General features: G+C 35.0%; 1 protein-coding gene across 1 annotated transcript in view; it reads right to left on the bottom strand.

Moving 5' to 3' along the window:
- ACOT12 (acyl-CoA thioesterase 12) overlaps positions 1-16,117 on the bottom strand; it is a 29,523-nt gene that overhangs the window by 7,522 nt on the left and 5,884 nt on the right. The window contains exons 3-11 of the mRNA XM_087958207.1: positions 13,565-13,625; positions 12,531-12,632; positions 11,417-11,552; positions 9,411-9,573; positions 5,609-5,728; positions 2,957-3,104; positions 2,427-2,482; positions 1,802-1,865; positions 779-862 (exon numbers count right to left, since the gene is read on the bottom strand). Coding sequence (XP_087814333.1) covers positions 779-862; positions 1,802-1,865; positions 2,427-2,482; positions 2,957-3,104; positions 5,609-5,728; positions 9,411-9,573; positions 11,417-11,552; positions 12,531-12,632; positions 13,565-13,625 — 934 coding nt within the window. The remainder of the gene's footprint in view (positions 1-778; positions 863-1,801; positions 1,866-2,426; positions 2,483-2,956; positions 3,105-5,608; positions 5,729-9,410; positions 9,574-11,416; positions 11,553-12,530; positions 12,633-13,564; positions 13,626-16,117) is intronic.

Raw genomic sequence — 16,117 nt, 5'->3', positions numbered from 1 at the left:
TTAACTAAGACAATAAAACGTTTTATGTCCTATACTTAGCAAATAAAACAAACTATATAAATAAGACTAATGAGAATTGTAGTACACTATATCAACAATAATGTTTTTGTTGATTATTTTTAACGTTTTTTAGGTTAATTCTACAAAAGTGAAAGTCTATAGCAACTCCATAACAGTTATATATTACGGACTGCAAAGAAATTACCTTGCATTACCTCTATCTCAATTCCATTGTCTTATTATAAACATAAATAAATCCATGCCTGTAGAGAGTATTTTCTATAGTTGCTGAAAGAATGTGATGTTTCTTGGTCACATCATTTTTCAGCCTTTATTATTCCTAACTGATAAGTACTTAAAAGACACATTTTGAATGTTGAATAGTTAGCAATGATCGTTCATGTTTTGTTTTGCATTATATTCTTGGTAAATTAATCTGATGGGAAGGGGTACAGTTCTGTAATTTGATGGACAGCTTTACAGTTCTCCACAGAGTAAGAGACTGGGCAGAAGGAAGATAGTGGATCTTTTGTGGTTGAAAGAGACTTCATTGTCATCACCAAGAAAAATAGGAGAAAACAAAAAAGAATGATTAAGGGGGAGAAAAGAGACTTGCCTGCTTCTGTAATACATGTCAATTTGCATTACGAATCCTTTAGGTCATTTCCCATGTCTTCAGTTATCTTTACTCCAAGTAAAAGGTGTTTTTTTAAAGAAACAGTTAAGACATCACACAATTCTTAAGACTACTATAAGAAAATACATGGATAGTACCTACACGATTTAGAGTCATACATATCTCCCATCCAGGCTTTGATGCCAAGAAAGTCAATGCTGTAACATTGTTTTTGATTATGAGTGACTGAAATTTAAAACAGACAATAATTAATTGGAAGCCAATTATAAAATACAGATTTTTTCCCCTCTTTACTGTGCTGAGAAAGATAGAGATCTAGCTTGAGATCTTTTAAATGAAGAAGGCAATACAAATCTCTATCTGTAAATCTCTTATCGGTTTCTCTGATAAATTAAACACATATGTTGACAGGACATTCTTTAAGTTGCAATCTTGTTGATATATGACAGTGCCAAACTAAAGAAGCCTGCAGTAAGTAATGGATGAAATCTGGACCCAAAAAATGTGCTCAGAATCATAGTTGACTGAATTCAATGCGATAGAACTAATTTTAAAAAATATAGAATTGCCACCATAATTTGTACAATTAGCACATTAGGAACATGTATAAAAAATCCTGACACTTCTCTGTATTACATGCCTCTGACGGAAGATTTTCTTTCTATCACTTTCTCATCAAATCAGTGCTATAAAACATACTTGCTGTCATCTGTGCTATCAGCATTATATAAAACTTGTTCATTTTAAAACAATTCTGATAATAAGTAAACCAAGTTTGGTAGGACAGAAGAATATTACAAAAACATAGTACTGAGCACTAGATTTTTGATGTTTTAATAAAAAAAATTAAATCATGATTGGCCAGCTTAGGGTTTCTAAAAACAGCTTCATTTTTCCTGCTTCTCAAGAATATGCCACCCACCCACCCTTTTTTTTTTAACAAAAAAAGATTTCTATGCCCTTAAAAATGCCCAAAATGGTGTGTGTGGTAAGAAAGGCATAGACTTTCTAGCCCTGGAACTTCCTGTAACATCACTTCCACATCCCTTGCAGTTGAGGGCAAAATTTTAAAAATTGGTCCTAACTTTAAAAAGACTGCTCATCCTGCACTAAATGATCCAATTTACCTGAGAGATATCAATGTGCAAATAATATAAATTGTACCTGGTTGCTAATGTTCCAGAAATCAGGTATGAAATTGGTTTCTTTCTTTAAGATAGCATATCTCCTGAAGGTAATATAAACAAATGGAAAGAAGGCCAAAAGTAAATTAAGGAAATACGTGGATTTCAAAGAGCGTCCTACACTTCCAAATAGGTTTAAACTACCCTAACCAAATATTTTTAAATTACTGTTTATAAATGTTAATTTTGTTTACAAATGTGATGAACAATCACTGTAATAACAATCAATGAAAAATACAGAACTGTGATTGCTAAAATGTACCTTGTGCTGATAACTAAATTCCAGCATTATCCTTTCAATACATTAGAATATTAAATCCAGCATGAAAGGTGAGGATAAGGCTCCCAGATTTTAATGAAGTAGTAATAAAGACAACTATCTGGTAAAACTGGAAGCATTACAAAACCGCAATAGGTATTTTGTTCCCTTTCACTTACAACCCCATACTCTGGAACATGTTCTTCAATCTGTTCTGCTCCAACATTCCAAAAATATTTTCCATGCAGCCTATCAGGAATATGCCTCAAACTGAACGTTTGTTTAATTTTTCATGAATCAATCAGTTATTTCTGGAGAACTGGGAAATAACAGTGATTCCATTTACCTGAATAATCGAATTTTCTTACGTGCAATAGCTCCATGGTACCTTCTTAAGCCATCCTCCAAATGAACAGAGCAGATAAACAAGGAATTAGCTATAATTAAGTGAACTTTTCTTTAAAAATATTAGTTAAATTAAATGTAATTGTACTTAATTTTAAGAATAGCTAACAGGTCATGTAACAAACTGTGTGACATAAACATTAAAACAAAACAAAGCAGGGGATGAAAACAACTATTTGAATAAAATGTGTAAATAAACTATGAAGCACTCTGAAAAGTTTAAGACCACACTATAATTAATAAAGCAAAATTAATTAGCTCTTTTTCACTGACCTAAATGATTTTACAAGTCAAGTTTATCTAAAGCACTTTAGAGTAAATGCCTCACACAGAATTCAAATCAAAAAATCACTTAACAGTATAGTTTAATTTCCTCTGCTATTGTTGCAATTATGAAAACCAGTAAAGAAATAATCTTGCTTTATCTAGTCATTATCTATTGTCTTCCTTTCCAGCTGAAAAAGAACTCACCTTGGTCATGGAACTCATTCTGGGAATAAGAACATTTCCATGTTTATTTATAGCATTGAAAATAAGAAAGGCACTGTTAATATGCCGTGCTTGACCTTTGGCCCATTCCTCACAATTGTATGCTTCAACCCGAACTCCAACCTCAATACTGAAAAAAAGTATTTACTTAGTTTAAAAATGGGATGAAATCTGCAGCAGTGATTTATTAGTCAATAGAGTGCAACAATCTTGTAACAACTGGTTGAAATAGGAAGTTTAAAGAGAGAATGAAAGAGAACATAGCATTATTTTTCAAATGCAAAGAAAGCAGAAGAAAGGACAAGTTAGAATAAGTCTCAGTTATAGGAGAATTGATGTAGAATTTCTCATTCAGAGAAATGAGATGGCTCAGTTTCTAGAGAACTGGTAGACTGTCTGGTGGATCTTTTCAAACAGAAGGTTTTAGAAAGGCTCACTGGATTTCCTATTTCAAGGAAATGATTGGCTTAGATAACCTAACACATCATCAGGTTAGGTTCAAAATCAAGATTTAAAAACTTGATTAAAACAAGCCAGATTAATTTGTAAATGGGAGAGAGCTATTGAAAATAACTGTGGGCTACAAAGGAATAGCTGATGTACCATGTAGCTGTTTGGAGACTAGCAGTGTGATCACAATGATGGAGCTGGCAGTCTCGCTGAGACCTGAAGATTTTGGAGGTGCTCACTCAGCATCCTTTAGAGCTGCAAAATTGGCAGCAGTGGATCCTTTCTGGCAGTGGATCCAATTTGGCAGAAGTGGATTTGTTGAGTTTTCAAAAGGCACGGAAGCGCCACACAAGGCAGCTTGGCAGGCTACCCGTGACCTGTGGATTGAATGTTGTGCAGGCCTGATGGAATGTGATGTGTGAAGTAATCATCCCAGTAATAGGTTGTTTGGATAAAGAAATAAATAAGTTGTCGTATGATATGATACCATTCTCACTGAAGCTACTTTGGACTAAAATTGCAGAGAATTTAAAATCTCTAATTTATTAGTACTAATTATTTGAATATGCTGAGGTATATTTGATGTAAATGGATATTTGCATTATCTTTCATTGTGCTTTGTTTGTATCTTTCCTTTTTGTTATTCTTTTTCTTTTTTTAAAAAAAACTTCCATGTAAATGGATTTTGTTATCTTAAAAATATATGTCAGAAAAAGAGACAGAAAAATTTGGTATAATGAATAACAATTCCTGCAAATCTTTCTAACTATTGATTTCCTTCCAAAAACAAAACAAAACACTGAATCATTTTCAATTGACTTACAATAGTTCATTTAGTTACCGTTCAAAGTTACAACGGTACTGAAAAAAGTGACTTATGACCATTTTTTAGACTTACGACCTTAGCATTCTCATAATCATGTGATCAAAATTCAGATGCTTGGCAACTGGTTCATACTTATGACCGTTGCTATGTCCCAAGGTCATGTCATTCCCTTTTGCGAACTTCTGATGAGCAAAGTCAAAGCCAGATTCACTTAACAGCTAACTGTCGATTTAAGTAATTTTATCAACTGCAGTGATTCACTTAACTGTGGCAACAATGGTCATAAAATGGGACAAAACTTAATAAATGTCTCACTTAACAACAGAAATTTTGGGCTCAGTTGTGGTCATATGTCGAGGGCTACCTGTATATCAATTAAAATAATCCAAAAAGATTTAAATCTACAATTGTAAAATCTATTTCCTTTGGAGAATATTTCATGTTTTATAACATGTGAATACAGTATGTTTGGCTTCACGGTTATATAGTGACAAAGCTCCAATAATTTACATACCTCTTCAATCCTTTCTATATTTAGAAGCAGAATTAATTTTGCAAAGTATGCACATTTACTTAGCACTAGGAATTATTATTAGTGCAGAATACATTTAATCTATTTAATCTTTATACGCAATCTTATCATTAGATGTTTATTAAGATGAAGTTTATTTAATCAGTGTCATTGTATAATATTCTAATCTGTGATATTATGTGCCTAGATAAATAAAAAAAAATTGCTATCTAAACCACTGCACAGCACATCAAATGTAAACATTAGGACCTGATACCAAATATATTCTGCATTATATCTTCTCTTATCATAATCAGATTTGGTGATGTGCTGGATTCTGCTGATAATGTGTGTGTGGTGTGTGTGTGTGTGTGTATGTGTATGTAGAATTGGATTGGACTTTAGGGAAATTTAGTCTGGTGTTTCTCAACCTTAGCAACTTTAAGATGTGCGTGAACTTCAACTCCTAGAATTCCCCAGCAATCATTCTGGGGTAATTTATGTTCCTTATGGATTGTTCTGAATTACCAGAACACGGGTACAAACTCAATCGCATCACTTGACGTATTGTGATGTTATCACAATGTTTTTTGCTCTTGTTTTTGCAGAGCAGGGGTGGGCGTGGCATGCATGTGACGCATCGGGCCTGCAGGCCGCTAGTTTGACAGGCCTGACCTAGATCCATTATATAAGGAAGACAGCCATACAAGTCCAATGAACAAATAAATATCCACACAAGTCAAAATTGCTTTTTGAAGCCTTGTCATTAAAGCATTCTGTACAACACAGTATATGATTTAGATGGATGGATGGAGAGTGTTCATAATATAAAGATATGGTATTTTACCTTTTCTGAAAAGTATTATTAACTATAGCATTGAAAACAAGGCGGTCACCAACAGTTGAAGGTCCTCGGAATTTAAACATATCTACAGATTTCAGAGTTGGATGCACATGACATAGGCGGCTGAATCAAAGCAAACATAAAACACATCTTTTTTATGTCAATGCAACTTTATAAGATTTCTACATAAACACTGTGCAAAACTGAATTTCAAGTTTAAACTAGCTCTGAGAAAATTAATAAAATGTATTCAATGAGAAGTTGTGAAGTTTAAGAACTGTGTTTTAATATTCATATTTGGGAACAATCCTGTATATTTTTATAGATATAACATTACATTCTTTCTTAAATTTTAAAGCAATCTCATAATTAGTCAATATTGCTTGGCTAATAAATCCAAAGGGATTTAATGAAGTTTTATTTGGGGCTGTTCCACATTTATCAATGTTTACTGAATCTTTTAGAAATGTTGAAAAAAAACTGTTGTGGCCTACAGTGATTTACATAAAAATAATTTTAAAAAATTGGCACAATGCCATAGAAGATGTTTTTTAATGCCCACAAAGAGACAGTCATATGGAAACAACAATGATATGGAAACTTCCCATGCCAATGTAAGCAGTCCAGCTGGAAAAAGGATAGCAACTCTGGGATTTTCTTCTTCCAATACATATATTAACAGACTAGTTGTGGTTCCCATCTTCAAAAAAGGGAGAAAAAAAACAGACCCAGGAAACTATAGACCAATCAGCCTAACATCAATACCCGGGAAGATGCTGGAAAAGATAATAAAAAACAAATCTGCCAACATCTAGAAACAAGTAAAGTAATAACTAGCAGTCAGCACAGGTTTGTTAAAAACAGATGATACCAAACCAATCTTATTTCATTCTTCAACATAGTGACTAAATTAGTAGACCAGCGAAATACTGTGGACATAATATATTTAGATTTCAGCAAGGCATTCGACAAAGTAGACCACAACCTACTTCTCGGTAAGCTAAAAAATGTGGTATAGATAGCACCACCACTAGATGGACTCGCAACTAGCTGAAAAACTGTACTCAACAAGTAGTCCTTAATGGGTCTAAGTCTACATGGAGGGAAGTAAGCAGTGGGGTGCTACAAGGTTCTGTCTTAAGCCCAGTACTCTTCAATAACTTCATTAACAACTTATATGAGGGAATAGAAGGGGAACTTACCAAATTTGCAGATGATACTAAGCTGGCAGGAATAGGTAACACCCCAGAAGATAGGCTCAAGATCCAGATGGATCTTGACAGACTAGATAGAACACTGGGCCGTATCTAACAAAATGAAATTCAATGTAGAGAAAAGTAAAGTCCTACACTTAGGCAAGAAAAACCAAAAGTGGACATAGACTGGGTGAAACCAGGCTCAACAGCAGTAACTGTGAGAGGCCTCTTGGAGTCTTAGTGGACAACCAGCTAAATATGAGCCAGCAGTGTGCAGTAGCAGCCAAAAAAACTAATGCAATCCTAAGTTGCATTAACAGAGGGATACAATCGAGATCAAGTGAGGTACTAATACCACTCTATAAAGCCTTAGTAAGACCACACCTAGAGTACTGCATCCAGTTTTGTTCACCACAATATAAAAAAGATGTTGAGACTCTAGAAAAGGTACAGAGAAGAGCAACCAGGATGATTAGGGGACTGGAGACTAAAACATATGAAGAACGGTTATAGGAACTGGGCATGGCTAGTCAACTGAAGAGAAGGACCAGAGGAGATATGATAACAGCCTTCCAATATTTGAGGGGCTGCCACAGAGAGGAAAGAGTCAATCTATTTTCGAAAGCACCTGTAGGCCAGACAAGGAATAATGGATGGAAACTGAACAAGGAGAGATTTAACCTGGAAATAAGGAGAAACTTTCTGACAGTGAGAACAATCAACCAATGGAGCACCTTGCCCTTGGAAGTTGTGGGAGCGCCATCACTTGAGACTTTCAAGAAGAGATTGGACTGCCATTTGTCAGAAATGGTGTAGGGTCTCCTGCTTAGGTGGGGGGTTGGACTAGATGACCTACAAGGACCCTTCCAACTCTGATCAATGTAAGTCTGTAGTTATAGCACATTACCAACTATGTTGCTCAGGTTTTTTTAAATTAATCAAGCTTCTTGAAAAATTCTGTGAAATCAAAGTAAAATATTGAACAATAAGGGAATTTGTCAGTAACAAATTCTTAAGCGGTGACTCACATCTGATCACATCAATGATCATACAATCACCTCTTTCTTTGTATTTTTACAAATAATCACCAATCCTTTCATTTATATGTGAAAATAAATCTTCCATTTAGATTTGTTTTAATACATAAATATTCTAATAACATTTGGGCTAACAACTCAGTGTTTGTATAAGTCCAAAATGTTTAACCTTTGTTTAGCAATGACATTGTTTTGGGCCATTATTTATCCTTAGCGTAACTCAATTACCTCTTTATGATGTACCAGAATTGTTAAATGTGCACAATTATCTGTTTCTAATTAACTGAGCATCATTATAATGCATTCAAATTATTTTGGATTTCATTAAGAATAATTTGCTCCTCCTATTTAAATTGCTAAATATCTAATTTGCAGTACTCACAGTTAAGGGCACCAGCAGATTAATATCAGACCAGAAGTGAAGGATATATAGGTTTGTCATCTATTTGTTCTTAACATTGTTATTGAAAAAGTAAAATGATTTTATTAAAGCAAGACTTCTGTGCTTTCATATAGATCTTATTGTAAAGGATTATTTCCAGATCTAACGTTTGCTTAGTATTACAATAGTTAAAAATGAACAAAAGATAAAATTCCTCATTATGGAAATTGTATTTTATTTGTACAGTAGGAATATTCTTTACAAGTCCCTAAACTGATCAGTCCTCTAGGGCTAATTTTAATGTTGGGGAATTACATAGCAGATGAGAAACTATTCTTTTTTTAATAGATGGTATTAGTTCCATCACTTGATAAACTGTGCTAGATTTCATCCATAAACTTTAGATAAACCATTCTGAGTTTACCTTCACTTTGTGTTTTGTGAACAGCCTTTTTTTAAAAAATAAAAATAAACGGTCTCTTTTTATTCCTCGGCAGTGTGTGGCCATAGCAACTCTGCCACCTTCCAAAGGTCAAATCTAATTGACAAAAGCTTTGTAACAAGGTCATTTATTTCTCAAACAGAATAGACAGTTTTTGGTTGCCATTTAGCAATGTTTCTAATGTATTTCCATAAAATACAGTAGAATTTTAACCCTACAGGTTATGCTTATGCTCCTTTTTTTTCTTGTTACAAGTATTTAGTTTTTTTCAGCTAAATATGACCCCTGTTTTATCCAATCAGATGTATTACAGATATTGGTGTACATGTTTACATAGAAACATTGCTTTCTTGGGTCTCTGGTGGTTATAATCTTTGATAGATTTACAATTTTAATAAAATGATTTATTTATCTGGCATTGAACCAAAAGCAGTCATTATTGCGAATAAGTTCAGGTTACAAATCAGAACTACATGAATAATGAATGGGAATGACACATCCAGCATCCTGACAATGAATCTGGCCCACTGAAGTGTGAAGGGAATTCTAATAGAAATTCATGTCTCTCACACACAAAGGGGGAGCTGCATGTACCCAGCAATTGGGGGAGAATGATGGAATTCTCTGTGTGATGAGAGGAACTTTCAGTGAGACACTCGCTCATCTTATTTTTTCCCTAGTAACCATTATTTCTCACTAAATGTGTTTGATAATATCTAATACAGAAGAAAGTTCTATGAGAAGGCACCTTGCTGAAATAGTAGCCACTGTTTCCATCCAAGCCATAATTTGACCACCAAATGTATTTTCTTGATGATTGGCATGAGGAGGCAGGACAAGTTCAGTGCTCTGCACATGAGTGCAATCAGTGTAAACCACATCTTCCACTTTACTGCAAACATGGTCTAGATCTAGAACATATGACCCTGGTGTTAGGACAATTGCCAAGCAATCCAAGTACACTTACATTTCAACTGAAGTTACAATGTTTTATCCTAGCACAGCTTTTCTGAAATGCATAAACATCAATAAGATTTGTAGTGCATTAGAAAAATCCTATCACTCCCAAAAATTTTTAGAGTAGACATTTCTTATGTGGACTATTATTACAGGAAGTCCTCTGGTTATGAAGGCAATTGGAACTGCAATTTCTGTTGCTAAACAATGCTTCTGCAGAGCACAATATTACATGACCGCCTCACTTAGCAACAGTAATTCTGTAGCCCAGGCTTCTGTCATAACTCCAAGACTATAGAGGTTGTTAAGTAGGAAGAGACAGGATCTCCAGACAATCAAGCTAGCAAGTGAAAGCTGTGGGTGAGAGCTATGGGCAAGCGGGGCTTGCTGTGTTCAGGTGGGGACTGCCGATGGCAGGGCCTCTGGAGCATGGGAGGGTGTTGTGATGGATACCAAGGACAGGCATTCTGGAGCTCAGGCAGAAAAACAGCACCAAGGAAACTTAGAAATCACAATCACGTGATCACAGCTCACTGTTACTTCACAATTACCAGCCAGGCAATGAGCACCCATATCACACTCATGTGATTATGGAGATCTTGTAATGGTTGGAACTGCAAGAGTTGGTTGTAGGTCCCCTATGTTCAGCACTCTCACAACTTTGAAGGGTGACTGAATAACCCAAAGACTATCTGTATTGATTCTGATCTCTAAAGAAATCATGCTTTAGAGACTAAATTGATTAGTTAGAATTTTAGTAGTATTTAAATATATTTTAGAGAGAAAATTGGAAAGAAAATACGGTATCTTTCTATTATCAGGAAGGAACATATTCCTATTAAATGTGTACATTTTTGTTTTAAATGCCAGCCAGGCTAATCCATCACATGATTCTACTTGACCTAAATTAAGCCTTTGGCTTCTGCCCCAGTTTCATTAGTTTTATAATCCCAGCGCTGTAGTTGGATCCACCTGACTGCCTTGCATTTTGGACTCACTTATCAGCCTGTTAAATTAGTAATTTTCACATGTAATTGAGCCTTGCTTCTTTTCTCTCATTTTGAGCAAAGCAATCTTAGCATTTGATAAATTCAACCTTTACCTACTTTTATTAGGACGGACCCAATGCTTGTTTCAATAATATTCTCTTAAAAGTGAAGACCTGAAAATACATAAGCTGCTTTCTAGAGATATGCCTTGTATAAACAAAGTGTGTATGAGGGAATGGGTGATTCTGTAAGTTGAAAGTATGGTTCTATCGTTTGCCTTGATTCTGTTTCAATGCATGCATTAATTATGAGTTCAGAAACATGTTGATGTCAGAATATGGAAACAAAACAATATGCAGTTGCATTGTTCCATTACATAATACATTTAAAAGGGGAGGGGCCTGTGGGTGTGATGTGTAATAAATGTGTATGAGAATTTTAAAAAATAGAGATGGCATTAAAAAAAGAAAAATGCCAATAATCTGAAGAGAAGTTATAGGACACCCATGTTCATTAATAACATTTGTTATGCTATTACCAGACATTTTCTGAACTACTAGAGCAAACAATAAGCTGATGGCAAGCTTGTCTATATTGCTCCTAGTTTCTGGAGATCTAAATATCACTTCACAGAAGAGCACATTTCCTTTATATCTTTTCATATTTTATATTTTTCATAAATGATACATTACACAATGCTGTGAGTTCCCAGGGCTTTTTCATTCAAACAATGCAGCCAAGGAAACATTGGAACTTCTCCCCATTGCAGAGAATTGGTAATGAGGAACATCACATTTGTTTTACTGACCATCATCCATGCAACATTTATCCATTAGATCATTAAATACACGTTCATGATCCAGTCGAATTTTTCTTCGCTCAGCAGCCAGGGCGTGCTCTATGAAATCTTGCTCAGTGAGAAGCTTGACTGGCTTTAGGTTAATCTAAATATTTAAAAAAAACCAGTATCAACAAGTCATAGTAAAATTGTATCATGAACCCATTAACAGTTAAAAAAAATCTTTCTGCCACATCTGTAGTAAGCTAGTAAAGCTAAGTTAGTAAATAATACTAACCTAAAATATTTACTAACCTAAAACCTAATAATTATTTAATAAACAATTTCTCATAATTTATACAATATTCTAAACATGAAAACAAAAATCATGTGAGATTAGCTTTTATGGGAAAAAAAACTAGAAATGCAAGATTCGTGGGATTATTCTACATGTTTAAACTCTACAACTCAGTAGAGTCTACAATGTCTTTAAACAGGTACTCAATTATTGTACTTAGTTTTCAATGATCCTCCTCAGCTTTAGGGTACAGGTGATCTCCCTAACTACATCTTTGCAATAAATGGAAGCTATGGAGATGTGAACAGACCTTGCATTCATTCATTGCCTTCCCAGATTTGCTCCAGGTGATTTTTTTCTGTGCTGTAGTGCAATGCTGCAGATTTTTAGAGATATCCAGGTAGACAAGAAAATGTAATTGCATTTCCATTCTTTAAACAAAATCTAGCAGCACATATTGTTAATTGTATATTGTCCTAAACATTCTACATTACCAAGATCATTGGCAACGGCATATGTGAAAATGGACTGTTTTTTAAAAAAAATCAAAATTTAAATAGGGTAGCTTAGGAACAATGCTAATAATATCTGCAAGCAAAATGAATGTTTGATATTAGTGAATTATAAAAATACATTATTTCCAAAAAGGAATTGCTGAAAGTAATACAAGGAGCAAGAAAATGTTGAGAAAAGTACAATGAAGTTATTACTCATAAGTAAAATATAATTTTTTTCATTCTTTTATTGTCAATATGAAAAAAAGGAAACAGTAAATAATAATGGCTTTCTGGCAAGTTCACAAAATTAGAGAACAGAAACATTAGAATTTTTCAATGAAATGTTTACCTTTTCTTTTCCTACTGGCCTTGCAACGTATGTAGAGAAAGCCACACAAATTAGTTTTTGGACATCAGTTAAAGGGTCCTGTAATGTAACTCTGACACCAACCTATGTGCAGATAACAAAGACATTGTTGAATTCTAGGCAATTATATAATTGTGAACAAATGCATTAGTAATAACTATTCTTTTCATCTTAATGAAAATAAGAAGCTCTACCCTTTTCATGTATATATCATAACCCCAAGCGACTACACAGCACTATTAGGATCCCCAACCCAAACCAGACACCTGATGATTTTATGACCCCCATGGGAAGCCCTCAGCTGTCACCTTCTTCTCACTCACCAATGCTGCCGGTCGGAACTCTCAGTATGGTGGTTGTGTATGGAACTTAGTAGGTGGCTGTGATGGGGATGTGAAAAAGGGAAGCCCCCACTGTGCACTGTGTCCACTTGCTCACTCGCCTGCCCACCCACCCGACTCTCCTTGCTTGCTTGCCTGGGCACCCTTAGCAGGTTGTCTCCGCAATGAACTGGCCATGTTCAATTGTTCTGCAACAACTTGGCAGCAGTGAGTTGGCAGAGGTATCTTGGTGGTGGTGAGGAGCCACCCCAACCTGGCCGCTCCCAGGTGGCCATGCCGAGTTGACCCATTCCATGCTGGAATTGTCACTGCTAAACGGGACTTTCACATGATACCTAGACATTTGTATTTATTACAGTAATTCAATTTATTTATTTAATCTTTATCACATCTTTTATTAGAGATTTACTGCTGCAGCCTCTTAATTTTAATTGCACAAACAAGTCTTTATAGGACATTGGGCTGAGAAAGATTGACACATAGTCACTTATAGACTAACTTCAGTTAGTATCTAATATAATGCTGAATTTGGAAAATAAATCTATTAAGAGTATGCAAATGAATGAAGAAAAAGCCATCTGTGATGGAATTTGCATGAATTCATTTCTTTACTTGCTTCATCCTGCCTAAATAATAAAATATAGTATTTCAACTTAAATAAATACAATTTCTTACCTCCATACTGGTAGTGAATGCCCTGTTTACCTTTGCTGTAATGCTGATAATTTGTCCAACTCTGTTTAAAAAAAAGACACATAATTATAAAACACATAATTTTATGTCTTTTGTAATATGCCGAAACTCTAATGTACACCTATGTTTTGGAAATAACTGATATATAAATTATATAATTTCAAATATCCTATCTTATTATTATGGCCAGAAGTGAATGGGGAGGAGGAAAAGACTATGGATCTCAAAAGATAAAGGATTTTTTTCTGCGCCAAAGTTTTTGCCCTTTTTCCTTAAATGTCAGTGACAGGGATACTGGCCAGGCAAACTCATTCCACAATTAGTAGTACTTGAAGAAAGAACTTATGAGGGAGCCTTTAAATCTGAAACTAGGATTCAATTAATATTCAGAACTGTCCACATAACAACTCAATGTCTGATTGTTTTGTCCATTTTAGCTTAATGTCATGAAGACTGACTGGCAACACTTCTCCAAAACCTTAAGATTTTCCACTTAGCATACTGTTTGCTTTAGCTGGGACCAGTTTTGTGGGAGACAATTTTTCCATGGAACAGGGAGTGGGGTATGGTTTCAGTTTTGTGCGCTCATCTGCTGCTCACCTACAGCTGCACTAGGGCACAGTTCCTAATAGGGCACAGATCAGTACCAATCCCTTGTGGCATGGAGGTTGGGTCCCCTGTCCTAGCAATTGAACCTAGCAGCCTTTGGAAACTTCTCATTGTTTACCAAGCCAGACCATTAGTCAATTCAGCGTTTCAATCAGAAGTATTTTGCTTCACTTCGGGAAGGTAGGAAGTAACTTCAGGACCTTGTTGAAGGATACTTCAACAAAGGATTCTGTCATTTTCTAGATAATTAGTGTCACTTAAGGAACACTGCTTTTGTTCTCTAGAACCTTGGATCTCCAAAGAATGCCTTATCAGAACGCACTACATAAATCCTATTTAAATAATTATGATACTCTATCCAATGATATTCTGTGTATGTTCATAATCCAATTTCTTTGTAGATATTTTTTATTTAAAATCAGAGACCAATTCTGTGTGTGTTCATAATCCAATTTCTTTGTAGATATTTTTTATTTAAAATCAGAGACCAAAGAGACAGATTTAAAAAATTGACAAGACCAAATTCAATCCCAGTGCTTTCTAATGATGATCACTGTTGAAAAGAATTTATCTATTTACAAGAAAACACTGGATGGATCTAATTAAACATGCACTATCTCTTCGGCAGGTCATCCTAAATACTTAGGAAGTATTATTAACCCTGAGGGCTATTTGTTTCAATGTTGGGAGTGTATTGCTTGCTTCTATCACAACAAAAGTGCATGTTTTTTAACACAGACCTTGGGAATTAGAATGCAAGGAACATTGCCCTGTCACAGACCATTCCATTCTCATTGGTAACTTATGAGAACCTTTTGAATGTAGCAGTCTGAGAGCTCTTGCTTAGGAACAAATGCAAAAAGAGGAAAAGAGTCTGAAGTACAAATATTTGTGTAATAAAAATGTAAGAATAGGAAATGATTCTATAATGTAGGTGAAAAGGCCCTAATTTTTTTCTCTGTTCTCTGAAAGGTTGAAAATTCCATGTTCCAAAGATACCAAATATAGCGATCCTATATACGAAATAGTACATAATTGGTCTAAATATTATACTGTACCCAATTTGCAACGTATTGTGTTCATTTTTCTTGTGAAAAAGTATTATTGGGTAGAATTCAGTTCAGTGGTGGGATTCAAATTTTTTACTACCAGTTCTGTGGGCATGGCTTGGTGGGCGTGGCAGGGGAAGAACACTGTAAAATCTTCAGTCAGAGGTGGTATTTGCCAGTTCTCCAAACTACTTAAAATTTCTGCTACCAGTTCTCCAGAACTGGTCAGAACCTGCTGAATACCACCTCTGATTCAGTTGTCCTGAGAATTTAGTAACCTAATTATTTTTCAAATTTCTGAACCACCATCACCTTTAGGGAGGGATTCTGGGCAGTGTACAATAAAGTATTAAGATATAAAAACAGTACGTAAAAGTTTTAAAAATTGAAAAGAAGCAAGGATGATAAAACAGTTAAAATTACTTAAAATTGCTAGCCACAGCTGCGCTCCCCATGCAGGGCCACAGCGCCATGTTTTAAGTCCTTTTCAGAAAGCCAGGAGACCTGCCTTACTTTCAGGGGAAGAATATTATACAGGGTGGGGGCAATTGAAGAGAAAACTCTCTTCCTTATAATTCACTTTTTCAGAAATCTAAATTAAAGGACACACCTGTAATTTATACAGGAAAAAAAAAATCCCTGTTTTGGAACATCTTTTTCTTATGTTGTTGGCAAGTACATCCACCTGCCAAGGAATCTTGGATATTAATTGAAATACATCACTATTGTCCTTTTAATCCATACAAATGGTTTACAATTTGGAATGTAGTCTTGGACTTTTGGTTAAGATCAAATGTAGCATGTAGTGAATGCACTGTTTTTGAACATTTTGTTATTTTCCCACCTAGCATCAAGCTGAACTGCAGCCACAAACCTT

Source organism: Notechis scutatus, chromosome 2 (assembly GCF_049901735.1).
Source record: "Notechis scutatus isolate UNSWTSFEM ecotype Mainland chromosome 2, rNotScu1.2, whole genome shotgun sequence".
NCBI lineage: Eukaryota > Metazoa > Chordata > Lepidosauria > Squamata > Elapidae > Notechis > Notechis scutatus.
The sequence above is the reverse complement of the archived record's forward strand: the minus strand, read 5'-3'. Positions and strand labels throughout refer to the sequence as shown.